The following is a 27119-nucleotide window of genomic DNA, read 5'->3' on the forward strand; positions in this document are numbered from 1 at the left end:
AGTTGGATCCCTGTTGTTGCAAATGGCAAGATTTCACTCTTTTTGATGGCTGAGTAATATTCCATTGTATATAGAGTAAAACCTTGGTTTGTGAGCATAATTCGTTCCAAAAACATGCCTGTAATCCAAAGCACTTGTATATCAAAGCAAATTCCATAACCCAAAAAATATTCATATAAAAATGATTACAATACTGTAATATAATACAAAATAATAAAGCAAATACAAAATATGACAAAAAATAAGTTAACCTGCACTACCTTTGAAAACCTTCATGGCTGGTGTGAGGGAGACAAGAGAGAGGAGGGTTATTGTGTAGGAAGAATTTCACTATCACTAATGGAATCACTGCTGGCTCAATTGAATTTTTTTCTGCGTACAATGGGGGCCATTGTATACGCTCGCACAATGTTGACTACAGTAAAGAATTAATAAACTCTTGTCATATACTACATTTAATGTAACTTGCAATAAGGCAGCAGAAGAAAGGGTCCGTATCTGCAGGCAGCCTGACCTAGAATGAAGCAAAGCATTCTTAAGCTTCCTCTTGTATGGAAAAGCAAAGGACTGTCCACAGGTGCTTAGAAATGACAAAAAATACATGAGAGCCAGTTGTGGACACCTTCCAACATTTTGAAAAATCCCAAATTTCTGCCAAACACCGTGGCCTGAGATTGAGCATCTGAGCATGGGAGATGATCACCCACAAGCCCTCAGAGAGAGAGAGAGAATAACCATTGGCTCAGTTGTGATCATGTTATGTTTGGCATCATGTGCTATTCATATTGCAAAGCATCATTTGCTTATCAAATTAAAATTTATTAGAAATGTTTGCTCATCTTGCAGAACACTTACAGAGCAAGTTACTCACAATCCAAGGTTTTACTGTATACACCACATCTTCTTTGCCCATTCATCAGTCTATGGGCCCTTGGGCTGTTTCCGTAATTTGGCGGTTGTAGGTAATGCTGCTATAAACATCAGGGTGCCTATATTCCTTTGAATTAGTGTTTTTGTATTCTTAGGGTAAATACCCAGTAGTGCAACTACTAAATCATAGAGTAGTTCTTTTTAAAAATGTTTTGAGGAAACTCTGTATTATCTTCCACAGTGGCTGCACCAGTTTGTATTCCCAGCAACAGCGCACAAGTGTTTCTTTTTCCCACATTCTCATCAATACTTGTTATTTCTTGAGATTTTTATATTAGCCCCTCTGACAGGTGTGAGGAGATATCTCATTGTGGTTTTGATTTGTATTTCTCTGAGGATAAGTGATGTTGCACATCTTATCATGTGTCTGTTGGCCACCTGTATGTCTTTGGAGAAACATCTGTTCATGTCTTCTGCTCATTTTTTACTTGGATTATTATGATTTCTTGGTGTTGAGTTGTATAAATTCTTTATATGTTTTGGATACTAACTCTTTATCTGATAGGTCATTCGCAAATATCTTCTCCTATTCCATCTTTTAATTTTGTTAGTTGTTGGCTTTGCTGTGCAGAGCTTTTTTATTTTAGTGTAATCCTAGCAGTTTATTTTTGCTTTTGTTTCACTAGCGTCAGGAGACATATCTAAAAAGAGGCTGTTATGGCCAGTATCAGAAGAATTACTGCTTATGCTCTCTTACTGGATTTTTATGGTTTCAGGTCTCACATTCAGGTCCTTAATGCATTTTGAATTTATTTTTGTGTGTGGTATAAGAAAGTGGTCCAGTTTCATTCATGCACGTTGCTGTCCAGTTTTCCCAGCACCATTTGTTGAAGAGACTGTCAGACTGTCTTTTTCCCATGGCATATTCTTGCCTTCTTTGTTGAAGATTAATTGACCACATAATTGGGGTTTATTTCTGGGCTTTCTATTCTGTTCCATTGATCTATGCGTCTATTTTTCTGTGACCGTTTTTAAATAAAAATATTTCTATTTCTTGGTTTTTGAGGTATTATTCAGAGCAATGTTGAATGAGAAAATCGAAGTGCAATTTTCAGTGTACCACATGCAATTTAATAAGCAAATGTTACTGTGAAAGATTAGATGATGGGCTGTATAGCACACCAAAAATACAATGAGCAAAATGACATTTTAGGATGTTGTTATGTCTCCACTGTGATGGATGATCATTTGTGAACTTGGCGGATGCCATGTCATGATGGAAGGTAAATAAGACACATTTTAGGCAAATATGGAGAAGTGTTTGCAAGGTCTTTGCTAAGGAAAAATAGTACCAATCCCCAGAATATAAAAGCTGTGTGAAATTCAACATGCAGACTTAGTTACAGCAAACTTAGCCTTGATGATAGAAGTGTAATGAACTAAGTACTAAATCTGAGCAGAGCCCTTCACACTAGGCTCGTGGCAAAATAGCTCCACAGTGGTCCCCAGCAGGACTTAGAGAAGACCGTGCTGTGATGGAGGAAAAGATGTGAGGCACGGTTGCTGATATTGGTGTGAGCTCAGATGGGGGTCTGTCTTTTGGCCATTTTTCTGAGGAAAATGTCCCTAGTAGCAGATTCCTCTGTGGCACCAGCTATGAGACTGTAGTCACACCTTTCAGTGTCACTGGCTGAACTCTTTCAGGAAGCCACAGGCCACAGATGTACCCATTGCATTCGGGCCCCTGCTCCATTATTCTCTTTGAGAGGCAAAGTGTGGGGGGTGCCTGCGTGGCTCCGTTGGTTAAGTGTCTGACTTGGTTTTGGCTCAGGTCGTGATCTCACGGTTGGGTTCATAGGATTGAGCCCCACATCGGTCTCTGTGCTGACCGTGTGGAGTCTGCTTGGGATTCTCTCTCTCTCCCTCTCTCTCCCTCTGCCTCTGTCTCACTTGTTTGTGTGTGCGTGCATGCACGCCCCGCCCCCTCAAAATAAATTAAAACCCCCCAAAAAGCAATAATTTGAAACAAAAAGAAAGGTTAAGTGTGGCTATTGTTCTTCTCTCTGTTCTTAAATTTTTTTAAACCCATGTTTTTCCCTCTGGCATTGTGGAATGACATCACATTTCCTATTAGTCCAAAAAAGAGAGAAAGAGAGAATGCATTATTTGGATGAAATCCAAGGAGATTTGGGGTAGATGTGGGGACCACTGATGAGAGACATATATATTTCTGTGGCTCTTGAATCCCTCCCAAATGTATCTTTTTAAGGCTAGAGGAATAACTTACTTTTTACATTTAATTTTTATGTGTAGGTATTATTCCAATGGTTCAAAAGCAGCATATATAAGTACATGGTGAGAAACCTCCCTCTTACCCTGTCCCCCAACTACCCCACTCTCCTCTAATGGATCCCTCTTGTTCTCAGTTTCATGTGTCACCTTCCAGAATTTCTTCAGGCATACACAGACAAGTACAAATATGTGCTCTTGTTTTGGGAAAACTAAAGATTTTTAAGATGCATCCCAGGAATCTGGTAGTTATTTCTTCTCATTTCCAAAGCTCATATACAAAATCCTTGTGATACTTTATTGTAAATGCCATAACAAAGGACAGAGAGCTCACTGGTGGGTGAGGGCTTCCTGTCCCTGGCATGCTGAGTAAGGGTAGGAAAGCATTGCCAAGTCTGGACGCTCGTAGTACACAATCTCCCTTTCTGTCACTCAAAGTAGAGGGAGAGAGCTGGGAGGAACAAAAGGGAAAAGAAACCAGATCCATACCCAGAAACAATCTACAGATGAAGTGTGGCTGTCTCTTCAAATCAACTGCTTTCTCTCTTATTTCCTAAAGTCATTAAATAAACCACAGCCAGTGCCAGTGCAGTTCAGTGAGTTCAGAGCAGATCCCTCGGTCTTGGCAAGCCACCCAACTGGTCCTAGAAATGGGGCTGGATTGAACTGGAGCTGAAAGAATTATAGTGTTTCCTTCCTCTGATGACTCTCTCGGGGGACATGCCTGGAATGAGTGAGCGCAGGAGATGAGGTGGTGTTCCCCCAGAGGCACAGCTGGATGTATATGTGGAAGTGGGGGCTGTGCTCCAGTGTTACATTTAGAGGCTGTAATTCCACTGCTACTTTTCCTAGCTTATCCTCTCTTACAACATTTTCCTTATCCCAACCACTGTCTCTTCTCTGGAGATCTTAAAGTTACCATTGAGGCTTGACGCAACATAGATGCTACAGGGTCAGGCTTGGAAACTCATTCTAGGTGAGGTTTTCTCCCTCAGTGCCATGTACTGAGTTAACATTTACATTAAGACTTCACTTTGGCATTCTTCCTAATTGATGAGATAAAAGTCTAAGTCCTAACTGAATTATTCTCAGAACATCACTGCATGCACCCAACATTGGCGGTTGCCATTAGAAAAAATTGTATGAGGACTTCGTGGCAGATGTAATGCTTACCATAAGCAGATGCTAAAAAAGTTCTCATAAATGGACACCAGTCAGCTCCCATTACTCCACAATCATTGATAACCTCTCTGTGGCATTTTCTAAAAATCGTAGCATTTGCTTTTTAAACTCCATTAATTCTCAAAACAGCCTTTTACGTATGGGCAAGAAGGTCAGTTTAGACTCAGAAGAGTACTTTCACTTTTAACCTTACTATTCTAGAAGTGGGAATGGTGAATTTGAATCAGACAGATCTGGAATAAAATTTGCCCATCCATCCATCCATCCATCCATCCACCCACCCAACCACTAATCCAGCAAATGCTTAGTAACCCTTTACATAAGGGACCTAGGCAGGGTATTCCTATATGTGTCAATGTGAACAAAATGGCTTCAATCCTTGTATTCATGGAACTTACCATCTAAGAGAAGAGAAAGTAAATAAAATAGTCCCAGAGTGTGGTAACCATTATGCGGGAAACAAACAGGAGGCCGTTTAGAGGGTAACAGGATGAGAGTGTACAGATAGTGTAGATCAAGTAGGTAGGAAAGCCATCTGTGAGAAAGGTGTTTAGGAAGAGGCTCCAAGGGTGAGCAGAAGTTAGCCATGCAAGGAGCAGAGCCAGTTGCAGAGATCAGCATGTGCAAAGTCTTTGAGGTAGGAGAGGGCATAGTGTATCTAAGGAACTGAAAGATCTATGGGAGTTTGAATTCTAGCTAGGACTTCAGTAGCTGTGGAAGACAGAATTTCCACTCAATCCTTTGAGCCTTCATTTCCTCATATTGAAATGTCAGATAATGGTGCACACGTCACAGGGTTGTTGGGAGAATTTAATGGGTATTAAAGGAAATAACATGTAGTCTACTTGAATCGCTTGACATCTTCACAAAGGTCTCTGAGACCCCAGTTGGTCCTTGGCACCCAATGTGATTGACCTGTCCAGCCTCCTGATCATTGTATGTAGACTTGGGGACCAACCATCACATGCACCAGAACATCCTCCATCCCTAGTTTTTCACACTCAGCGAGAGGAGAGAATGGGCACAGATTTCATTTGTTCATCTTAAAAACTTTGGACATCAAAAGAGAAGTAGGGGAGGGAAAGAAGAGGAGGGACAGAAAGTGAAAAGAAAGGATTTTATTTTCTAAAATGTGCTTCATTATTTATGGAATAACTATTAAAGACCAGATAGGATTTCTTAACTACATTTGGAGAGGGTTGAGGTTTGGACATAGGTGTTCAGAAAACAATAAAGAGAGCTGAAATAGTGGTCATTGTATGTAGTAGACACAGTACTTAGTAAGTTTTATACTTTATCTCCTTTAATCTTCACACGAATCCTGTAAGATGGGTCTTATTAGCCTTGTTTTAAAGATGAAGTGAATGAAGCTCAGATAGAAAGGTGGACTTCGCTCAGTTTCTGTCTTGTGGGACTTAATATGGAATTGGACAAGTCTTTGGTAACAATGAGAGTCTATAAAGTTAGCATGCTGTGTGTAGAGTTGATATATTTTTTAGAATGCTTTATTGTGGCAGTACCACATTATCATTAATTTTTTACTTTATTTAATTTGTTTTGAAAGGAAGAGCAGATACCTGTGTGAGCAGGGGAGGTGCAGAGGGAGAGAGAGAGAGAGAGAGAAAGACAGTCTTGAGCAGGCTCCACGTCTAGCATGGAACCTGATGTGGGGCTTGATCTAATGACCATGAGATCATGTCCTGAGATGAAATCAAGAGTTGACTGCTTAACTGGGCCTCCCGGGTGCCCCTATCATTAATTTTTAATAATGATAATTATTAATTATCATTAATAATGACAATAATGCTATTATGAATTTATCTCAACTCAACGAGCATTTGCTGAATTCTTAACTAATGTCCCAGACGCTTTAGTGGGTGGAGATTTGTAACACACAGCTTTGTCTTGGGGATGGAGAATAACTGATAGTTCATTGTAGTTAGGGTGTGCAGTGGAGCAGGACTGGTGAGTAGTGTCTGAGTGATGGTCACAGTAAAGAGTTTTGGATCTTGTCCTATGGAAGAGTAGCATTAGAAAGACTGCTCCCTAGCTATTTTTAGACAGGGCTTTGTAAAAATCAGTTCATCTGTGGGGCCATGGTAATAACCTTCCTCATAGATTATGTGCTTTCTTTTTAGGAACAGTGGACAGTGCCATGGACCTGATCTTGATCAATTCCCTACCTCTCGTGTCTGATGCGGAAACATCCCTCACCTGCATTGCCACTGGATGGCGCCCCCATGAGCCCATCACCATAGGAAGGGACTTTGAAGCCTTAATGAACCAGCACCAGGATCCACTGGAAGTTACTCAAGATGTGACCAGAGAATGGGCTAAAAAAGTCGTTTGGAAGAGAGAAAAGGCTAGTGAAATCAATGGTGCATATTTCTGTGAAGGGCGAGTTCGAGGAGAAGCAATAAGGATACGGACCATGAAGATGCGCCAGCAAGGTAACATGCCCCTTAGTCGTGGGCAGGTGAGGTGTGCTGAGACTCACACACAACTTTTGTTTTGGCAGTTGCTCACTCAGAGACTGGGCATGAGCTGTGTGAATGTGGAGCTTGAAGACCTTGTCTGCCTCGTTCCAGGCATTGCTTGTCTTTGATACATGTATAGCACTAGAGATAAAAGAGACTGGCCAGTCCACTTCTTGCACATTCAGCCCCTCCACTAGACACTGTGCCTAGGTCATGAGATGAACTATATTATATTTTGTACTAAGAGCTTCATGACCCTTATGGAGATCTGAACAGGTTACATGTATGTAATAGAAAATCACAGTTATGGAGACAACTAACTGTCCGTGCCAAAATATTGGCCGTTTTGAGCTTTCTCATTGAGTTTTCATTTGATTCTTTGTTTTGCTTGCCCCTGAGTATTCTTAATAGAAGTGAATGTTTTCAGGGGAAAGTGTGGTAGAGATAAGAAATTTTAAGGGGAAGCATCTATCAATAACTCAGCTTCATTGGTGACTTAATGTATCAGTTTTCTGGTGCCACAGTAATGCTGTGTGTCACATGACCTCAAACCGCAGTGACATACAACAGCAAGCACATATAGCTTATGAGTGTAAGTCAGCGGGGCTGATAGGTGGCTCTGCCATTCTCGAGTGGGCTTTCCCACACATGGATGTTGGCTGCCTGTAGGCTTATTATGCTGGCGTTGGCTGAGCCAGCCTGGCTCTTTTCCATGTGTCTGTTATCCTTTTGCAGGCTAACCTAGGTATATTCTCACAGAGATGGCACAAGAGCCAGCGAAGAAAGGGAAACACACAAGGCTTCTTGAAACCCAGTCTCAGTAGTATAATACTCTCACTTCTGTCTCATTTTTTATTGCCCAAAGAAAGTCAAACAGCTGAACTTAAAGTCAGAATGGATGGGCATCACACAACGAAATGGCAAAGATTATGGTGACAGGGAGGGATGAAGAACTGAGGCCCTTTTTGCAGGCGGTATACTGTTCTTGGAAAGAGACCATGATTTAATTTTGAAAGTTGAATAACCACACTTAGCTCACAGAACACCAGAGCTTTGAAGGGAGATGTCGAGGGCCTTTTGCAAAGGGCGCAGGGGGTGCTGGGGGCCAGGGGGGAAGGGGGGTCATGTATAACTCTTTGCTACCACTCCCCAAGGCAGTGATGTGATAGAGACTTTCTCCCAAAATACAAGTGGCTCTAAGCTAAATCTTTAGGCCGATCCTGATGGCAGTTGGAGGAGACAGTGTTGTGAACATTATTTAATGATTCTATTTTACCCCAGGGCTCCCAGGCCTGGCCAGGCAGGTAGACTTCTGGTATCTTGGTGCTGCCTGCTGGGAAGATGGTACAGAATTCCAGCAGAGATGACCTTTCCTTGTTCTGACTCAAATGATCTGGCCACTCAGTCATCAGCCCTTTTTACTGGGCTGGTCATACCTTTTAGTGAAGGAGTCCTTTCCAAATTGATGTCATCATAACCACAGGACTGTGGCCTGCGAATGTGTCATTTCATGAGATAATGACTGTGTGAACTCTTTGGGGTTTGATTTGTAATCATAAAACTGATCCAGATAAATAACACACTTCTACACATTTCTCTTATTGGCAGGTGGTTGTTGTTGTTGTTGTTGTTGTTTTGTTTTTTGTTTTTGTTTGTTTTTTTTTTTATATAGGAGTCTGCATTGTTTTAGACCAGTGTTTCTCAACACTGAATGTGCTTATAAATTTCCCATAGGTCTTGGTAAAATGCATACTCTGGTTCAGTAGGTCCTTGAGGAGAGTCCTGAGATCATACATGTCTAACAATGCCCCTGGTGATCAGGTGCCTCTGGGCTGTGGACCACACTTCCAGTAGCAAGGGAGGAGAATTAGCCCCTAGCTGGGGTCCACCTGAAAACATTTCTTTGAATTTGCTAACATTGGTAATTAGAAGATTTGAAGGCAGCAAGCTCATTTTCAAGTCAAAAATGATAAAATTGCTATTCATGACAAATGAAGGAAAAGGTTTTCTTAGCAAAACTGCAATGTTCACCTTTAGATGACACAAGGGTGAGTGGGAAAAGTGCACAGCAGACATTCCCAGGAAGGCAGCTCTCCGCTGAGGGGAGAGAGTTTGAACAAAGGGATGTGAGGTGTGCCAAAGCTATCATGGCTAAAAAGTCAACTCTATTATTTTTTGTCTGTGTTATTCGGGATTTGACCTGTGTAAAGAGTTATGTCTCTTTGCTGATAATTCCCCATTCTGAATGAAGATAATCTGAGATTTGTCCCCAGTGGCTTCATAGGAATGAAATATGAAGTGCTGCTGTGCTCTTTCCGGGCTGGCTTGGGGCTGAACTTGACAGTGTAGAAAGAAGAACCTGTAGAGAGTATTAAATCAGAACGTTGGGAGTCAAAGACCAATGACTGTTCCAAACTGACATTCAAGGCCAGCACAGGTAAAGGAGAACTTAAATTCAGTTACATGAGGTAAAAGCAGACTTGATAATGTGGAGATGATGCCTTTTAGGCTCCTTTCCCCTGACTTTTAATTCCATAGCCACCATTTATCAGCTCTGTGGCCTTGGGCAAGTTACTTAGCACCTATTGGTCTCTTTTTTCATCATTTGTGTAACGAGCACACTAACAATACCTTCAAAACTGTATTCAGTTTTAAATAAGGTATCTACCAAAAGCCAGTTCCCACGAGTGCATTCATATTAAGATTTGATCGACACCACAGATGTGTTGCTAAAAGCTTGGGTGACATGAAACATTGTAGAATAAGTTACATAATAACAATAGCAGTTTGTAAATGTTGGGAATGGAATTTGAAGCCAAGTGATCCGACTGCAGAGCCTGTGTGGATGACCACCGCAAGACCCTCGATATATCCCTCCCACTTACTGTGAACCGCCCTCCAATATTCCGAACACTTGTTGGGAACAGAACAGTTCCAATGGAAACCCTGCAAAGCAGCCCAGGGCACAGTGAAGGTAGTTTGGGTGGGTTTGAGCTTGGCTGTGCAACTAAATGGTACCATGAAGGCAAGTTACTTCACTGAAATCATGTTTCCTCCTTTGAAAAATATCACCAGGATAGAGATTTTTCCCTGTACATTTGAGGATCAAATGAGAAGACCACCAACCTATCTGGCTCATTGTAAACGTTCAATAATTATCATAGTGTCCTGGAATAAGCAATAATTGAGACTATTTTCTACTCAGTTATGGAAAAAATTGAATACCATTCATTAACATAATCGGTATACAAAATTTATACAAAACAGAAAAATAGGTAGTACTTTCTTTCCTGCATTCATTTTTTTAATGTTTATTTATTTGTTTTTGAGAGAGAGAAAGGGGGTGTGTGCACAAGAAGGGGAGGGGCAGAGAGAAGGAGAGAAAGAGTCCCAAGCTGTGGGTTTGCGTCCCCACGATCTGTGAGATCATGACCTGAGCTGAAATCATGAGTCAGATGCCTAACTGTGACTGAGCCACCCAGGTGCCCCCTTTCCTACGTTGTAATAACAACATCTCAGGGTGGTGAAAGGATTCTGTATCTTTTACCGACCATCCAGTAGCTGAAATATGGTGTGAGGAAAGTGATATCCTTTATGTGAATCAGGAAAACCTCTACAACGGTGTCTTCATGGTACTATTAATTCCCTAGTAACACATAACGGGATCTCAGAGGTGTCTACCCAGGGACACAGCAGGATAGGATAAACATGTATCCCTGCTTGCTGCTGACTCGTGCATCTGGGGAGGAAGTGGAAAATCCATTTGAGATGTGCCAAAACATGCTTAATTTGGCTCGCACACTCCACATGGCCAAACTGTTTTTTATCAATGGCATCATGCAAAAAAAAAAAAAAATCAAAAGCAATTTGTTCAAACCTCCCTGGTGATTTCATTTGGGGGTCGGGAGGTATAAATGAAGTTTGAAATATTTTCACATGCAAGCGGCTGTCTCAGAGTTTTCCATCAGGAGGAAACACAGGTTATTTCCTTCCTATTTTCATTCGAGAAATAACTTTAAGAACATCAGACCTTCCAAACACAATTTGTGAAGTTGACAGAGAAGAGCCATTTGTATCTAAATAACACAAATGAATGTGTTAAAAGCCTAAAGAAAATAGGAACATTTGAAATCCGACCCATTCATTTATTCTTTCATTCCACGAGTATTCTTAGGTGTCTCTTTGTGTCACACATGGGAGGTACAGCGATGGTAGCATGTCCTGAGTGTTTACCCACCTGACATTCCCCCAGCAGCTTTATATACATTACTGTGTAATTAAGTCTTTACCAAACGTGTATCTGGTGCTGATTATTATGACCCTGTATTAATAGATGAGACCTTTGGCTATTGTAACTTAGATGCATTCACACACCTAGTATCCACTGTTGGACCTAGGAAGGATAACCCAGGCTGATCCCAGAAGCCAGGCCCTAACCAACGCCCTGTGCTGCCTTCCAGACGTGCCCTTGTGTCCAGGAGGGTTCAGTCTAACAGGGCAGCTGTGCTGTTGGGCCTGGAAGGGGAAAGTGCAGGGCATTTGGAGAACAGCCTTGGGGCACTTGCCCTGGGTCCCAGGGCGGGGAGTAAGGCCCCTGGAGAAAGGGACATCTACATGGAGACTGAAGAGGAGTGGGACTTGGTGAGACACAGGGAAAAGGCAGGAGCAGAGGAGGGAGGAAGCTCATAACTTGCCTGGGAGTGGTCACGTGGTCCACTGCAGACTGAACATAGTTCACAATGGCTGCAGTTAAGAGCTAAGGCTGTGGGACTGGAATAAGAGGAGTGTGGAGAGCGGGTGTGGTTCAACAAGTGGGGGCGTCTTGAGATTGTGTCTCAACTTTAACTCTTACTGTCAGGAGGCCTGGAGTAAGGGACTAAGTCACTCTTAATGCCATCTCCCACATGGGTAGACACCGGATACAACATCTTCACAGCACTGTTGCAAAATTGCACAAAATAATAATGGACATGAAACTACCCTTAGTCTAACATGAACGGAGGTACCCAAAATTGAACTCAATTATTTTACATCCCTGAGAAGCCTCTTTGTTTATAACTGTTACTATCATCGATTCTCTTCTCCACCCCTTAAGGAAAAAGTGGATCATGTTCTTAGTTAAGTTCTGTCAGTTAATTAGCCCATCTAAATCATGTTACTCAAGTCATTTTTGAACCCAGGTCCTAGCAATCTCATTTTTAAATGAGGTAATAGGACTTCACAGCCTTTTGAGTGCTAACGTTATATAACCTAGGAGAGGCTTCCAGAGCTGAGTTACCTAGTTCAAACCCTGACTCTCCCATGGAATTGCTGTGTGATTTTAGACAAGTTACTTAGCCTCTCTGTACTTTAATTTCCTCATTTGTAAAATAAGGATAATTGTAGTAACTATCTGATAGAGGTATTATGAAAATTAACTATGTGTGAAGTGCTTAGAAAAAGTAGTGCCTGATAGTAGGCACTATTATTTATTTATTTTAAATCCAAGTTAGTTAACATATAGTGTAATAATGGTTTCAGGAGTAGAATTTAGTGATTCATCTCTTACATATAATACCCGGTGCTCATGCCAACAAGTGCCCTCCTTAATGCCCATCACCCATTTAGCCCATCCCCCTACCCACCTCCCCTCCAGCAACCCTCGGTTTGTTCTTTTTAGTTAAGAGTCCCTTATGGTTTGCTTCCCTTTCTCTTTTTATCTTGTTTTTCCTCCCTTTCCCCTATGTTCATCTATTTTGTCTCTTAAGTTCCACGTATGAGTGAAATCATATATTTATCTTTCTCTGACTGACTTATTTCCCTTAGCATAATACATTGTAGTTTCATCCACAGTGTTGCAAATGGCAAGATTTCATTCTTTTTCATTGCCAAGTAGTATTCCAGTGTGTGTATATAAGGAAATGTAGTGCCTGGTAGTAGGCACTGTTGAAAGGTGCTTACGGCTTTCACGGTACAGTCAAGTCACATGACATTAGTCTGTGTGTACTGTGTGCAAGCTGGGCTCCTGCATCATCAAAGTACAGCATGGAAGGTTGTAGACCCCTTTATTAGTACTCGGCAGAGAACAATCAACCTCGAGCCAGGAATGCAGGACGTGGCAGGTTGGACAGCAGTGGAACTCTGCTATGATTGTTTCTACCTAAGGAAACAGGAGCTTAAAAGGCACAAGGTCTGTAATAATAAAAATCCACAGAGTGGGGATGGGGTGGGGAAGAAAAGCCCCATTGGAGTGGAGCCTCGGGGAATCTCTATTCCTTTTCAGAATACAATGCTGAGTGAGAAGTCTGGGGTTAGCTAAACAGTCTTCACACAAAGGGGCAGAAAATATAAACAAACCACTTAGAAAGGAACAACAGCATGAAATGGCCAGAAAAGATTCTCACAGGCGCCCAGGGTCATGTCTCAGAGAGCAGGAGCTGCTGCTGTTAGCATTGCTCATGGACAATCTTGTCAGAGTGAGGGGGCGCCCCGTCAAGTCCCCCTGCCAGTTCCTGCATAGCTGATCCATGTCAGTACCAGTGAGCAAGCTGCCACTCATGTCCATCCTGCACAGCTCAGCACGGCAGTGTTGCTGTTGGTTTATATTTGGGCAGGATACTGGCCTCTTCTAAGTACCCACGGGTTTGGCATCCATTATTTAATATTCCTAACAACCTTTCAAAGTAAATACTTTGGGGGCGCCTGGGTGGGTGGCTCAGTCGGTTAAGTGTCCAACTTCGGCTCAGGTCATGATCTCGTGGTTCACAAGTTCGAGCCCCGTGTGGGGCTCTGTGCTGACAGCTCCAAGCCTGGAGCCTGCTTCAGATTATGTATCTCCATCTCTCTCTGCCCTTCCCCTGCTTGCACCCTGTCTCTGTCTCTCTCAAAAGTGGGTAAACATTAAAAAATAAACAAAGTAAATACTTCTACTTCCAAATTACAGACAAGTAAGCAGAGATGTTCACAGGTTAAGTAACTCATTCAAAGCGGTCTAGTAACTGGCAGAGGGTGGCTTCAAGCCCAGGACTGTCCTCTTCCAGAGCTCATGGTGCCCTTTGATCTATACCATTCTCCCTCTAAGTTTGCCCCATGTCACCGTGTCATTGCCTGCACCAAAGGCATTTATGTGGGTGTCCTGGCAGGGCATCAGGCCTGGGTCAGCAGGCACAGAGGAGAATGGGCAGCTGAACCAAAAGCTGAGACCTTCTGAGTATAGTTCAAGGCATCTTCTGCCCTCACAGGGTAGCTCTCCAAGCCCATGGTGTGCATAGTACTGAATCAGCCTCTCTCAAGCTACCTGTCTGAAAGCCACAGAAGAGGCAGGAAGGAAGGCTGATTTACCCGGTGGTCCTCAGCAGGCTTGGTCCTCGGCTGAAACTCCATAGCTCTCAAAACCTTAGGGTATAGGGTGTTTTGCTATTGATTTCTAATTTATGTGCCTCCTGGTCAGAGAATTTGTTCTATAGGATATTGTGTCTTTTTATTTATAGAGATGTGCTTTGTGGCTTAATAAGGGAGGCAATATGCCTGAACGTATGCTCACATAGCTGGGTATGGGGATCCATGAATAGCCAACAGATCTTTAATTGTGTTATTCAGATTTTCTTTTTTTTTTTTTTTTTTTGTCCTTAGTAATTTTTGGTCTGTTTGTTGAATCGGCTTCTGAAGGTTTCTACTATGCTTGTGGATTTGTCAGTTTCTTTCATTCTGTCAGTTTCTGTTTCATGGATTTTGAAGCACTGTTGTTATAGATGCTTATACAAGTTCAGGATTGCTCTTTCATTTTTTTTAGAAGTTTATTTATTTATTTTGAGAGAGAGAGGGAGAGAGCATCCCAAGCAGGCTCTGTGCTGTCAGCGTGGAGCCCGACGTGGGGCTCGATCCCACAAACCATGAGATCATGACCTGAGCTGAAATAAGAGTAAGACATTGAACTGACTGAGCTACCCGGGTGCCTCCCATTTTTCAGTCATTATGTAAAGATCATATTTATCCCTAAAATTTTGTTTTGCCTTGAAAGTAAATGATGTTTTCCTGATAAAAATATTGGAATACCAGCTTCTTTCAAATAGTGTAAGTCTGGTGTCTATTTTTCTCACCCTTATTCTCAATTTTATGTGTCATTACATTTAATGTGTAGCTCATGAAAAAAATAGATATTTTAATTCATTCTGAGATTCTCTGGCTTTTGATGTATATTTGGCATAATCTATATTTTCTTTATGCTGTGATTTTTATTTGGACTTATTCCTCTCCTTTTAGGTCTTTTTATTTCCATTCTCTCCTGCCCTCCATGTTTAGGAAAGTTATAGATTCTTTTTATTTATTTATTTTTTATTTTAAAGTGAGAGAGAGAGAGATTGTACAAGCTGGGGAGAGAGGCAGAGGGAGAAAGAGAATCTTAAGCAGGTTCCACACTCAGTGTGGAGTCCCACATGGGGCTCAATCCCATGACCCTGGAATCGTGACCTAAGCCAAAGTCAAGAGTCAGACACTCAACCAACTGAGCCAGGCAAGTGCCCCAGAAAGTTATATATTCTGATTATCTTCTCCTAGTGGTGATCCTTAAATTTTAAAAATTGGCTTAACTTGTATGTCAGTTATAGCTCAATAAAGCTGAAAATTTTAAAAATTGGCTTACCTTAATAGAGACTAAAATTAATCACACCTCCATTCTTGTAATTGTGGCTCTCTGTAGATTATGGTGTAAATTAAGGGAATTCAGAAACTGTTGTGGCTGGAAGAATGTTAGAACATGTTACTCACACGTCTTGTCCAATAAACCAAGAGACTCGGGCACTGTTATGTTCTAAGGCTGACACAAAGACAGATGTTTCCAAAATGGTTTTATAAGCCAAATATGCAGTAGCTTCCCCAGTGTCCTTCCAGTACTGCCCAGTCCCATAACTGTGTTAGTATATGTGTGTGTGTGTGTGTGTGTGTGTGTATATATATTTATATAGTAATGTATATCTAATTATGCATTTATAATTATGTAACAAACATATAATTATATATATATGTATGTGTATGTGTGTGTATACTGGGTCCCATCATTGCCTTAGTGTTCAATATTCCATTATTTACACCATTAGTAATAAGTCCAGCATGATGCTAATTCCATTTGAGAAATGCTTAGGGCATTCTAAAGCAATTAGAATTATCTGGATCCCCACAATGGAAAAGGACCACCACCCAGAAGGGACAAGTCATTTGGCAAATGTTTAACCATTTCTATTCCTCTCCACTCTGAGAAAACTTGGTAGGGATTGGAGAAGGATGGCTGATTCATCGTTTTAGTTTATGGTTAATCTCAGGTCTTAGTTTGATAACACATATTAATCAGCATAAAGTCCTTTTCTCCCCCAATAGTTGTATGGGAAAAAATGTGTATATATAGGTGGTGTGTACATTCTTACAGTTTTACAGAGAAAATGACTGTTACTTTCATCATATTCTTCAAAACCTTAGTGAAGTTTGAAACCCATTAGTTGTCATTGTCTTTTAGATCCACTTGAGCTGACTCCTGGCAAACGCTCGCCCTCATCTTCTGAATTCGTAGTTCAGTTGCTCCTGGAGAAAGTGTGTCCCCTCATCTCACTTGTTTGTTTTCTCTCTTTTAAAAGCTTCCTTCCTACCAGCTACTTTAACCATGACTGTGGACAGGGGAGATAACGTGAACATATCTTTCAAAAAGGTGTTGATTAGAGAAGAAGATGCAGTGATTTACAAAAATGGTGAGTATGTGTTTTGTTTCCTTCCAGCACCATGATGTGAGACATCAGATAACGCAAAATATGTTGTTGGATCATTACCCTGGTACAGTCTGGTGGGCAGATGTTTGAAGTAAAGCGCTATGATGCAAGCCCATTGAATTTTATTAAAGAAGCTCTAATAGGCAGTGTGGTTGGTTGCTTCATCAAGCAAAGTACAGATTCATATACATATATGAATGTACATACATTTTGTATTTATGAATGTGTAATATGGAATTGTGAATGTACAATAAAACCCATCATGATGTGATAAGTGAGGTCCCAAATCCAGCCATGTAAAATGTGAGCTTGTTTGATTGAGAGGTTAAGGAGATGACCAGGCTGAGACTGGGAAGCCAACTGGCAATGGTTCTGGGAGTCCAACTGTGCTGTACAAATCTGTCCAGGTCCAACTATGGGTTTGGCACCACCTGGTGGCATTTGCCGGACCCAGGTGAAATATTGATGGGGACTATTCTGAGTCCTATGGATGGATGGGACTTCCAGATTGGTGTAGTGATTCTAGGTATTTATCTCCTGGTTACTTGGTTAGTTGGCAGGGGTACCTTTGCCCGTTCATCTCTCCCTGCAGAAGATAAGGACTTTAGCTTTACCTCTGTCTTCGTATGTTTGGTGGTAGATTGCGTAGACTAAACTGTCTGTTCTCTCACCGTACCTTTCTCACTTTTTGGGAGAGCATTGAATAGCTCAGCCTTTTCATTCTTCTCCTACATCCACTATGCTAGAGCACATTTTCTGTATCCAGTCAGGGAGAGCTGATGAAGTGGAGGGGCCAGATGGGGAGACAGGAGTGTCAGCGTGTGACCCACTGTTCTCCACCTTTCTCCCTTCACCAGGTTCCTTCATCCACTCAGTGCCCCGGCACGAAGTACCTGATATTTTAGAAGTGCATCTGCCTCATGCTCAGCCCCAGGATGCTGGAGTGTACTCAGCCAGGTACATAGGAGGAAACCTCTTCACCTCGGCCTTCACCAGGCTGATAGTCCGGAGTAAGTGATTGAGAGGCCACAGTCTGTGATGATTTGGTTTTTAGGATTTTTAGTTACAAGTAACAGAAGCTGACTCTGGCTACTTAAGCAAAAACCAGGGATTGGTTGAAAGTATATTAAGGACTCTTAAAAATTGGTAGAACAGCTGACAAGCAAGTTTCCAGAAAAGATAGGCCCCAGGGAGGATCTGGGGCCCAGCATTGGTGGGGGCAGATGGACTTTCTCTCTAGGATGCTACTCTTAGCCTAACTGTGCTTCAGCAATGTTTCTTTTACTTCCAAAGTTTGAATTCCCAGGGTAAAGAATCAGACTGGCCTAACATATGCTAGATGTCTATTGGCCTAGACCAATGAACTATAGTCAAGTGCGGAACCACTTATCACAGTGTGGGCCCTAGGAACTCCCACTTGAATAGCAGCATCATTCCATAGGAAGGGGGAATCACAGTGAGTTGGGCAGTCTCCCTGAAAGGTATCTGCTACGTGGGGAGGAAATGGGTCTTCTAGGTAGGTCTAATATGTAAACATTAAGTCTCCTATAAATCCCACACTTTCCAGATCATGTAACACTCAAATGGGATTTCTGTTTTCATGTTTGAAAAATGTGCATGAAGTAAAACTAGTAAAAGCTCCCCCACCCTCTTACAACTACCAAAGTGGGGAGTAACCATCCACCATTAGTTTTTATAAAAGATTGATTTATAGAGAGAAAAAGTTGCCTTGAATTTTCCCGGCTCTGCCAAGCCTTCATGCTCTTAAATACCCAGGCCTAAGTATTTGGGCCACTCTGTCATTCTAATGATCGGAATCTCTAACTCATCAACAGTTTTGCTTTTGCTTTGCATTATATTCATTTATTCATTCGTTTGTTCAACAAATGTGTATTGATCATAACTCTGTGTCCAGCATTGTGTTGGTATGAAAATACAAGGATAATACGATGAATCCCTGTCCCCTCGGAATGGTAGTAGAAGTATGAAAAGTGTGGTTCATCTGGTTTGGTCAAGTGAAATCTGCTTTTATCCCACTGCTCTCACGGAGAGTCCAAATGGCAAAAGCACAGTTTATCTTCATTTCATTTAGATGTACCAGCAGTACTCAGAGTCTGAGGTATGTAGGCACATTTTCTAGCAATATCAGAAACATCAGATGTTGACATATGGTAAAAGACTTAACTTTCTTTTTCTTATGTTTTTAAAATTTATTTATTCTGAGAGAGAGAGTGAACGTGCAAGTGGGGGAGGGGAAGAGAGAGAGAGAGAAAGGTGGGGTGGGGCTGGCAGAATTCCAAGCAGGCTCCGTGGTTGTCAGTGCAGAGCCCAACCTGAGACTTGATCACAAACCTCAAAATCATGACCTGAGCCGAAAACCAGGAGTCGGACGCTTAATTGACTGAGTCACCCAGGTGCCCCTAACATTTTTTTTTAATGTGAAAACAAACACAACTTAATGTAGACTAGAATTTGAAACTCACCTGATTTTTAAAGATAAAGTGAAGGATTTCAAACACATTTTGATCTCTAGCTTATACCTTGAGATTGCTAGGAACACATGTTCATTCCTTTGCTGTTTTTAGGAGTATTTTGGTGGAAGTATTTGAGAAGCATGGCTAATATCTAAAATCGTTCTAAGAAAGTTTGAATTAGGCTACAACCCATCCCATTTAAGAGTATTTTTCCCCAGTATGATTTATTTGATATTTTAAGAAATGATGTACAGGGGTGCCTCAGTCAGTTGAGTGTCCAACCTCAGCTCAGGTCATGATCTCACACTCCATGAGTTTGAGTCCTATGTTGGGCTCTGTGCTCACAGCTCGGAGCCTGGAGCCTGCTTTGGATTCTGTGTCTTCCTCTCTCTCTGCCCCTCCCTTGCTCATGCTCTGTCTCTCTCTGTCTCAAAAATAAATAAAGACATGAAAAAAATTAAAAAAAAAAAAAGAAAAGAAATGAGGTATAGCCGAAGGCATTTGTCCATTTCTCATAACTGTAGGGTGTCTCTCTAGGACGAATTGAAACCTAAGAATAATCAGTGCATAAAGACTTCATGTTAAAAATCACACTGGTTATATCTATAGGATTTCTCTCCAATATAAATTCTCTCTCTGATAAAAGATCTCTCACAACCATTGAGTTTATAGGATTTCTCTCTGTATGCATGAGTATTTGGTTTCCTGAAATATAAAACCTCAGGGTGTTTGAAGAAAATCATAGAAGCCTGATTGCATACTTGTTGCTCATCAACAAACTCTTTACCTGGCTTCTTCATCCCCAAGAGGTCACCCCAAGTCTTTCCCCAATCTTTATTCTTTCACCCTTGCCAGGATTAGGGGAGAAGCTGGGACAGGTCTATAGAGAAGTATATAGTTAGAGACATAGTTTAATATAAGAGGAAGCCCACTATCATCTCCATAGGCTGCCATCATTAGTTTTCAACATGTGCAGATAACGTGTGGTCTGGCTCTCAAGAAATCACTAATCGTGCAGAAGTATTTTTCCCTTTATATATTAAGGCATGTAAATATTAGCTTTTAGACATTTTTTAGCTTTATCTATTAAGTGGAAGTCTGTAAGAAAGGGTCTGGGTAGACAGTCTTCCTGCTTATTTCAGAGAAAATACTGATAACCAGGAGTTCTTGCCAAAGCAGTTATAAAGTTACATCAGCTGTAGGCATAGGTCCAAGCTTACCACCGTGAGACTAATATTCAGGGATAAAGACACTAGTTGCTTTCAGATGAGAAATTAAATTCCTGACCACAAAGGGTCATCCAAATCCCCCTGAGTTTTTTCCCTTACATCAGAAGGTGTCCTTGGATGTAATTAACCATCGAAAATCACCTGGTGCGATTTTCCATGAAAAAGAATCTAGAAGCATTTTACCATTCTTGTATTTTAGGTTCTGTGTGTCTTGCTTCACTTCTTGAATGTTCTTGAAAAACTAGGTGAATGCTACTAGCTTCTGCTTGCTTTTTTAGCTGACTCTTTGCTCTACGTACTTTAGACTGGAGGTTTTCACACTCTGGCATGCATTATCTGGAGGACTTGGTAAATATGGTTGCTAGACCACCTCCAGGGTTCTCATTCATTAGGTCATGGATGGGGAGTACGTTTGAGGTTGGCATCTCCAGCAGATTTCCAGGTACTGGAGAAGCTGTTGGTCAGGGATCACACTTTGAAAACCATTGCTCTATCTCTAACCATTCCCGCAGCTCTTGAACATGCCAGGCTTTCCACCCCTATCTTGCTTTTGCTCGGAACACACTCTGCAGCCTGTCTTCTTGGCTAATTACGTGGTCCTGCAGATTCAACTCACACATACCTCCTCTGGGAAGCCTTCCTGTGTATCCTCTTACATCCCCAAGACAGGATTAGATACTCCTTGTCTTTATTTTGATCCTTATTTCCTGTTTCCATGTCTGTTTTTCATATAAGACCATTAACTTTTAGAGAGCAAAGATTATCTTCATTTACCTGTGTCCACTAAAATGACTGACAGGTCGTGGGTGCCCAGTAAATGTTGGCTGAGTTAATGTGCTCTACTCACCAGAACCTTGTTTTCCTTGAAAGGATGTGAAGCTCAGAAGTGGGGACCTGAATGCAACCGCATCTGCACTGTTTGTATGAACAACGGTATCTGCCATGAGGATACAGGAGAATGCATTTGCCCACCTGGGTTTATGGGGAGGACATGTGAGAAGGGTAAGTCAAGAGTACTTGCTGAGTAAGTTGTAGATTTCAAAAGCCGTCATTGCTGGATTTAGAATTCGAACCCTGGACACAATTGGGAACAGAAACTGAATGGCTTGTGTTAGGCCATATGGTAACTTGGTGTGAATTGGAAAAAGGTATCCTTTCCTAGAGGTGCTTGATCGCCGGCCACTGAAAAGCTGTCCATGCCACAGCTGAGATTGGCTCATTTTCCATATTCACAAGTCTAGGAGAGACCCTTTAAAAGAAGACTCCTACATTCCAAGGGGTTGACTGTTTGACTGTGAGTCCTCTTTTCCTTCCCCTTCAAGCTTGCGAACTGCACGCATTCGGCAGAACTTGTAAAGAAAGGTGTAGTGGACCGGAGGGATGCAAGTCGTATGTGTTCTGTCTCCCAGACCCCTACGGGTGTTCCTGTGCCACAGGGTGGCAGGGTCTGCAGTGCAATGAAGGTACGTACCAGTCACACCCCTGAACAGAGAAAGTTCTAGCAGGTATACCAAGGAGGTCCAGCTTGCTGGAAATAATAGTGTGGGATATACCCGGGCTGTCCAGTCAGCGGCCCAATGCTGGGCTACAGGGTTTTGAATCATGGATGTTTTCATCCGAAGTTAATTATGTTTTCATAATTAAGACTCTGGACTTTATAGAATGCACTTCTCATGCATATCACCTGGGGTTCTTATTGAAACACAGGTGCTGATTCCATAGGTCTGGACTGGCACCTGGCATCTCTGTTTCTAACAAGCTCCCAGATGGTGCTCATGCTGTTGGTTTTCAGATCACACTTGGAGTTGGAAGGCCATAGAGGATTTGTTTTTTTCAGCGGGATTATAAATATCAGGACTCTTAGGCCCGATCCAGACAGGATTTAGGATATGAAAATAGAAGAAGGTCTTTTCTTCTGTGGACCTTACTTAGGCAGTACTAACTTCACCTACTCAAAGAGTACCTCCGCCCTTTCTAAAATATACCTTCCTGTTCAGTGAGACTGAGTGGTATGTGTTTCACATCTTTCAAGTACGGTTTCACACGTCCTGTGATACAGTAGCTGGCCACGAACACTCAGTCAAGGTTGCCAGACCCTCTCTCATGAATGCTAATGTGGTGAATTCACCATAGCTCCAAGGGTTGTCAGTATTTACCTCACAAAATCAGCTGCCTCCACGTCTGCCATATTGAGAACTATGATGGAGTCCTGGTGATTTGGTAACAATGTTCTGGGGCAGAGCAGTTCAGTAGAAATAGAAGCAAGCTGCATATGTAACTGATAACTTTCTAGTAGTCCTCTTTAAAAAAAGTTAAAAGTAATAGTGGATATAATTTTTAGGATTTTACCTCACCCGATAAATAGCTTAGACAAAACTAGCCACCCACAGCCTTAGTTTTCTCCCTTCCCCTGTGGTAACGGTGGTTCTGGTGTCTTTGTCTGCAGCATGCCAGCCTGGTTATTATGGGCCAGACTGTAAGCTTACATGCAGGTGCAGCCACGGGGAGACGTGTGATCGGTTCCAAGGATGTCTCTGCTCTCCAGAACGCCAAGGGCTCCAGTGTGAGAAAGAAGGTAAAGCAAGGTAACACTGTAGTTCGGGCCATGTTCAGCATGTCTGAGCTGAGCTTTGCTGGTTATAATTCTTGCCCCAGCAGCCCACATTCCTCAAGCCACTTCTGTTTCCATCCAGAAGGTGGGAAGAATATACCCCGAGTCCTAAAGGACACCATTCTAGTTCTCTTATGCAGGCCCTCATGGTGGCCTTCGTTTCTCCTTCCACTAGGAGTAAACCATAGACACTTTGTGGCACACTCAGTGATGACTGGCTAGCTGAGGGCTCTGCCTACCTCTTGTCCCTTCTCTGGGACCAGTCTTTTCCCTGGATATGCACAACAGGGAAGAACTGCTTTGGAGGGATTTGGACGCAGGCTATTTTTGAAAAGCAAGATATAAAAAAGAAGGAAAAACAAAAAGATTACCCTCAAGATGAAATTTTAATAATTCTAGTTCAGAAATTACCCTAGAGCAAAACCTGACCCACAGACCAACTCCAGCCTGCTCTCTCTCTCTTTTTTTTTTAATGTTTATTTATTTATTTTGAGATATATATAGAGAGAACCAGCGGGGAAGGGGCGGGGTGGGGGGGTGGTCAGAGGATCCGAAGCAGGTTCTGTGCTGACAGCAGAGAGCTCGATGTGGGGCTTGAACTCATGAATTGTGTGATCATGACCTGAGCCAAAGTCAGCTGCTTAACCAACTGAACCACCCAGGTGCCCCCCAATCCACAATTTTTACAGCTTTATTGAAGCAGAATTTTTTATACCATGAAGTTCATCCCTTTTAAATGTACAGTTCAATAATTTTTTTGGTATATTTAGGGTTGTGCAACCATCACCATAATCTAATTTTAGAATGTTTCTGCCATACCAAAAGAAACCTTGTACCTACTGGCTGTAACTCCCATTTTCTGCTCCTCCCAGCCCCTGGCAACCATTAATTTACTTTGTTTCTGTAGATGTACTTATTCTTGACATTTCATAAACTGTAAGTGGAATTATACATTATGTGGTCTTTTGTGGCTGGCTTTGTTCATTGACTATACTATTTTGAGGTTTAATTGTATTGTAGCATATATCAGTGCTTCATTCCTTTTTATTTCCCTACCATCTGTTGTTATAAAGAAAATTTTACTGGAACACAGCCACGCTGGTTCCTTTAGAACATATAATGTATGGCTGCTTTCACACCACAGCAGAGTTGAGTAGTTAGTTACTAGAGAACTTTTAGCTTGCAAAGCTGAAAATATGTACTGTCTAGTCCTGTACAGAAAATGTTTGCCAACTCCTGCCCTAGAATATACTTTTTAAAATTAAAAGAAGCATATTTTTGCATATTTTCAAAATATTAATATTAATAGTATTAATACTAAATAATATTATTATTTACAAATAATAAACACATAGCACCTTTTCGATCCTATAAATGTCACTGTTACAGAAAGAAATCTACACTCAGAGCAAAACCAAGAGCTTCACAGCTTTTTCTCTGTTCGTTTTTAGAATCAGAACAGATATGGGAGGAAAATACCAACGACTGTTTTCCCAAAGGCTTTGGCTGAGCTTTCCATGTTCACTTCTTTCTGCCATGTTCGGACTCTACTGCAGAGTAGGAACCTGGGAGAGTCTAGGAAGGGAGGGAAAGGTCTTGGGGCTGCCGGAGGATCGTGTTGAAAATAGGCAACTGAGAAGCTAAAGGATCTGGATTTTCAATTTTATGCCTGCTTTTCTGTTCTAAGTCTGATGTTGCAAAAGGCGTGAGAACCTCAGGCCCAGACCCTGCCCCCCTGGCTTTCAGAGAGCAGTCTCCTTCCCCCCAGTTCTGCTCTCCCTCCCCCTGCACCTCTGACAGCAGGAAGCACAAGGCAAAGATGAAGGAAAGACTTCACTGGATTAAAAGTATGGAAGCATTTTTGGGACACCTGGGTGGCTCAGTCGGTTAAGCATCTGACTCTTGGTTTCGGCTCAGGTCATGATCTCACGGTTCTCAAGGTTGAGCCCTGCATTGGGCTCCAGTCTGACAGTGTGGAGCTTGCTTGGGATTCTCTCTTTCCTTCTCTGTCAGCCTCTCCCCAGCGCTCGCTCTCTCTCTCTCTCTCTCTCTCAAAAATAAACACACTTTATAAAAAATTAACATAAAAAAATATCAAAGCACTTTTTAAAATTCCTACTCGAGTACCTTCTGATGCTGAAAAATCTGGTAGATTCTTTCTTTTTAATTTTTTTTTTAATATTTATTTTTTGAGAGAGAGAGACAAAGACAGAGAGAGCGCACGTGAGCGTGGGGGAGGGGCAGAGAGAGAGGGAGACACAGAATCTGAAGCAGGCTCCACGCTCTGAGCTGTCAGCACAGAGCCCGATGCAGGGCTCGAACCCACACACCGTGAGATCATGACCTGAGCTGAAGTCAGCCATTTAACTGACTGAGCCACACAGGTGCCCCCAAAATCTGGTAGATTCTAATCATAATCCCTTCAAGTCTACAGATATATCAAGGAATTACCTCTGCCGTTATTAGACTTCTTTCCCTCCTGCTCCATACCCTTTCCTCATCATAATCTGGGCCCGAGAAACAAGATATCAATATAAAATATCAATATTGTGTTTACTGTGGCCTCCCCCTGCCCCTCCATAAAACAGCATGTAAATCACTGATGCTCTGGGGGCACTTACATCATCCACATTCCTCACTAAGTGATGGACTGCTTTCTGCCTCATTTCACGTTTACTTACGAAGCGTCTGAGGTTCTCAAATACCTTACGATTGAGAATAAAATTGTTCTATTTCAGGATTATCCATTCTACTACATAGGTATTCGGCAAGGAGTCATGATACCCTTGTTGCTACCAGAGACCTTTTCTTTCAGTATTGGCAGCAACACTTTTGATTGGTTGTTGCCTAGAAACCAACCTGGGGCAATTATAGTCTACTTTGGGCATGTAAATGTAAATGTTTTTAATTGTCTGCTACTTGGAGATTCCCAATCAATGAGACATGTCTTGTATATCAGAACGGAGGATCAGCAAATAGGTGGGGTCATTGGCTGAGTCAATGAGAAACTAGTTTTGGGGTTTTTTTTCTTTGCCTTTGTTTTTGTTAACATTTTCTTAAAAAGTAAAAGGAGCTGAAAAGTAAGGCCAGGGGGATGTGGCCATGATAATCATTTTAATATAGAGACTGTCCATCCCAGATCCATGGAGGAGAGCAGGGCATTATGGCAGAGTGTGGACTCTGGATTCATACAGATCTGAGCTTGATTCTGGACTCAGAGCCTCGGTCTCCTCATCTGTAAAATGGGGACTACAAGAGCATACCCCCTAAAAGTGTATTATGTGATGATAAAATGATATAACATTTGCAGAGTTCTTACCTGGGGTGTAACTTGCTAAATGGTAGCTGCTTGTATTACTCTTGCTGCTGTGTTAAAGATTAGATGCCACAATGTTGTTTTCTTCATGCAGGCATGCCAAGGATGGTCCCAAAGATAGAGGATTTGCCGGATCACATAGAAGTAAACAGTGGTAAATTTAATCCCATCTGCAAGGCGTCTGGCTGGCCACTGCCTGCTAATGAAGAAATGACTCTCGTGAAGCCAGATGGAACGGTGCTCCATGTAAGAGTCATTCTTAACCTGTCTCCTGACACCACTAGATGCTTTCTATGCAGTAATCCCCTCACTAAAGGCTAGATTCCACACAGGGCTTGTGTCCTCCTAAGCCAGTGTACTGTTAGCTTTGACAAAATGCCATGTCTCTGGGGAGGTAGAGCAGATTCAACACAGCCTGGCCAGAGCTACAGTGCAAGGTTGGAAATAGACCACCACAGTCTATCCACCAAGGCTGGCACTCATCCTGCAGAACTTTCCAACTGTGTGTGTTGAGAAGTATGTGTCAGCCTGTGCAAGGCTCGGCCCCCCGAACTATCCCCATGTTCTAACTTCTCCTATCAGGAAGAATGAGGTGGTCTTGTGGCCACCAAAGTGTGTGGCAAGGTAGGTGTGGCCCCATGAATCAGCAGGAGATTCGTGTGTTACCCCCCAGTGCTATCAGGAAATGGTGCTTTGATGACTGGTCTACTTCTACAATGCTTTTGGGAGCAAAAATTAGCAGAGTGTGAAAGAGGGGAGTTCAGCACAGTCCTTTTGACTCTAGATGAATCTGCTCCCACGTTTCCTGTTCAGAAACCATGATCCATGGAATCCCTTGGATCTGAGGACATTCCTTGGCCCTCCTACTACTTCACTCTGCCCTTGCTGGCGCTCAGCTCTGGTTAGTGTGCTGTCATAGCAGTTCTTCTCTGCTGGA

At 42.1% G+C, this 27119-nt stretch overlaps 1 protein-coding gene across 3 annotated transcripts in view; it reads left to right on the top strand.

Moving 5' to 3' along the window:
- The window catches only part of TEK (TEK receptor tyrosine kinase), a 106467-nt gene that overhangs the window by 39498 nt on the left and 39850 nt on the right, over positions 1 to 27119 (top strand). For all 3 annotated transcript variants that reach the window (XM_043566797.1, XM_043566795.1, XM_043566796.1), the window contains exons 2-8: positions 6480 to 6791; positions 16424 to 16534; positions 17410 to 17562; positions 21126 to 21257; positions 21578 to 21718; positions 22702 to 22830; positions 26277 to 26428. In XM_043566797.1, the coding sequence (XP_043422732.1) occupies positions 6480 to 6791; positions 16424 to 16534; positions 17410 to 17562; positions 21126 to 21257; positions 21578 to 21718; positions 22702 to 22830; positions 26277 to 26428 (1130 nt within the window). The remainder of the gene's footprint in view (positions 1 to 6479; positions 6792 to 16423; positions 16535 to 17409; positions 17563 to 21125; positions 21258 to 21577; positions 21719 to 22701; positions 22831 to 26276; positions 26429 to 27119) is intronic.

Source organism: Prionailurus bengalensis, chromosome D4, assembly GCF_016509475.1.
Source record: "Prionailurus bengalensis isolate Pbe53 chromosome D4, Fcat_Pben_1.1_paternal_pri, whole genome shotgun sequence".
Lineage (NCBI taxonomy): Eukaryota > Metazoa > Chordata > Mammalia > Carnivora > Felidae > Prionailurus > Prionailurus bengalensis.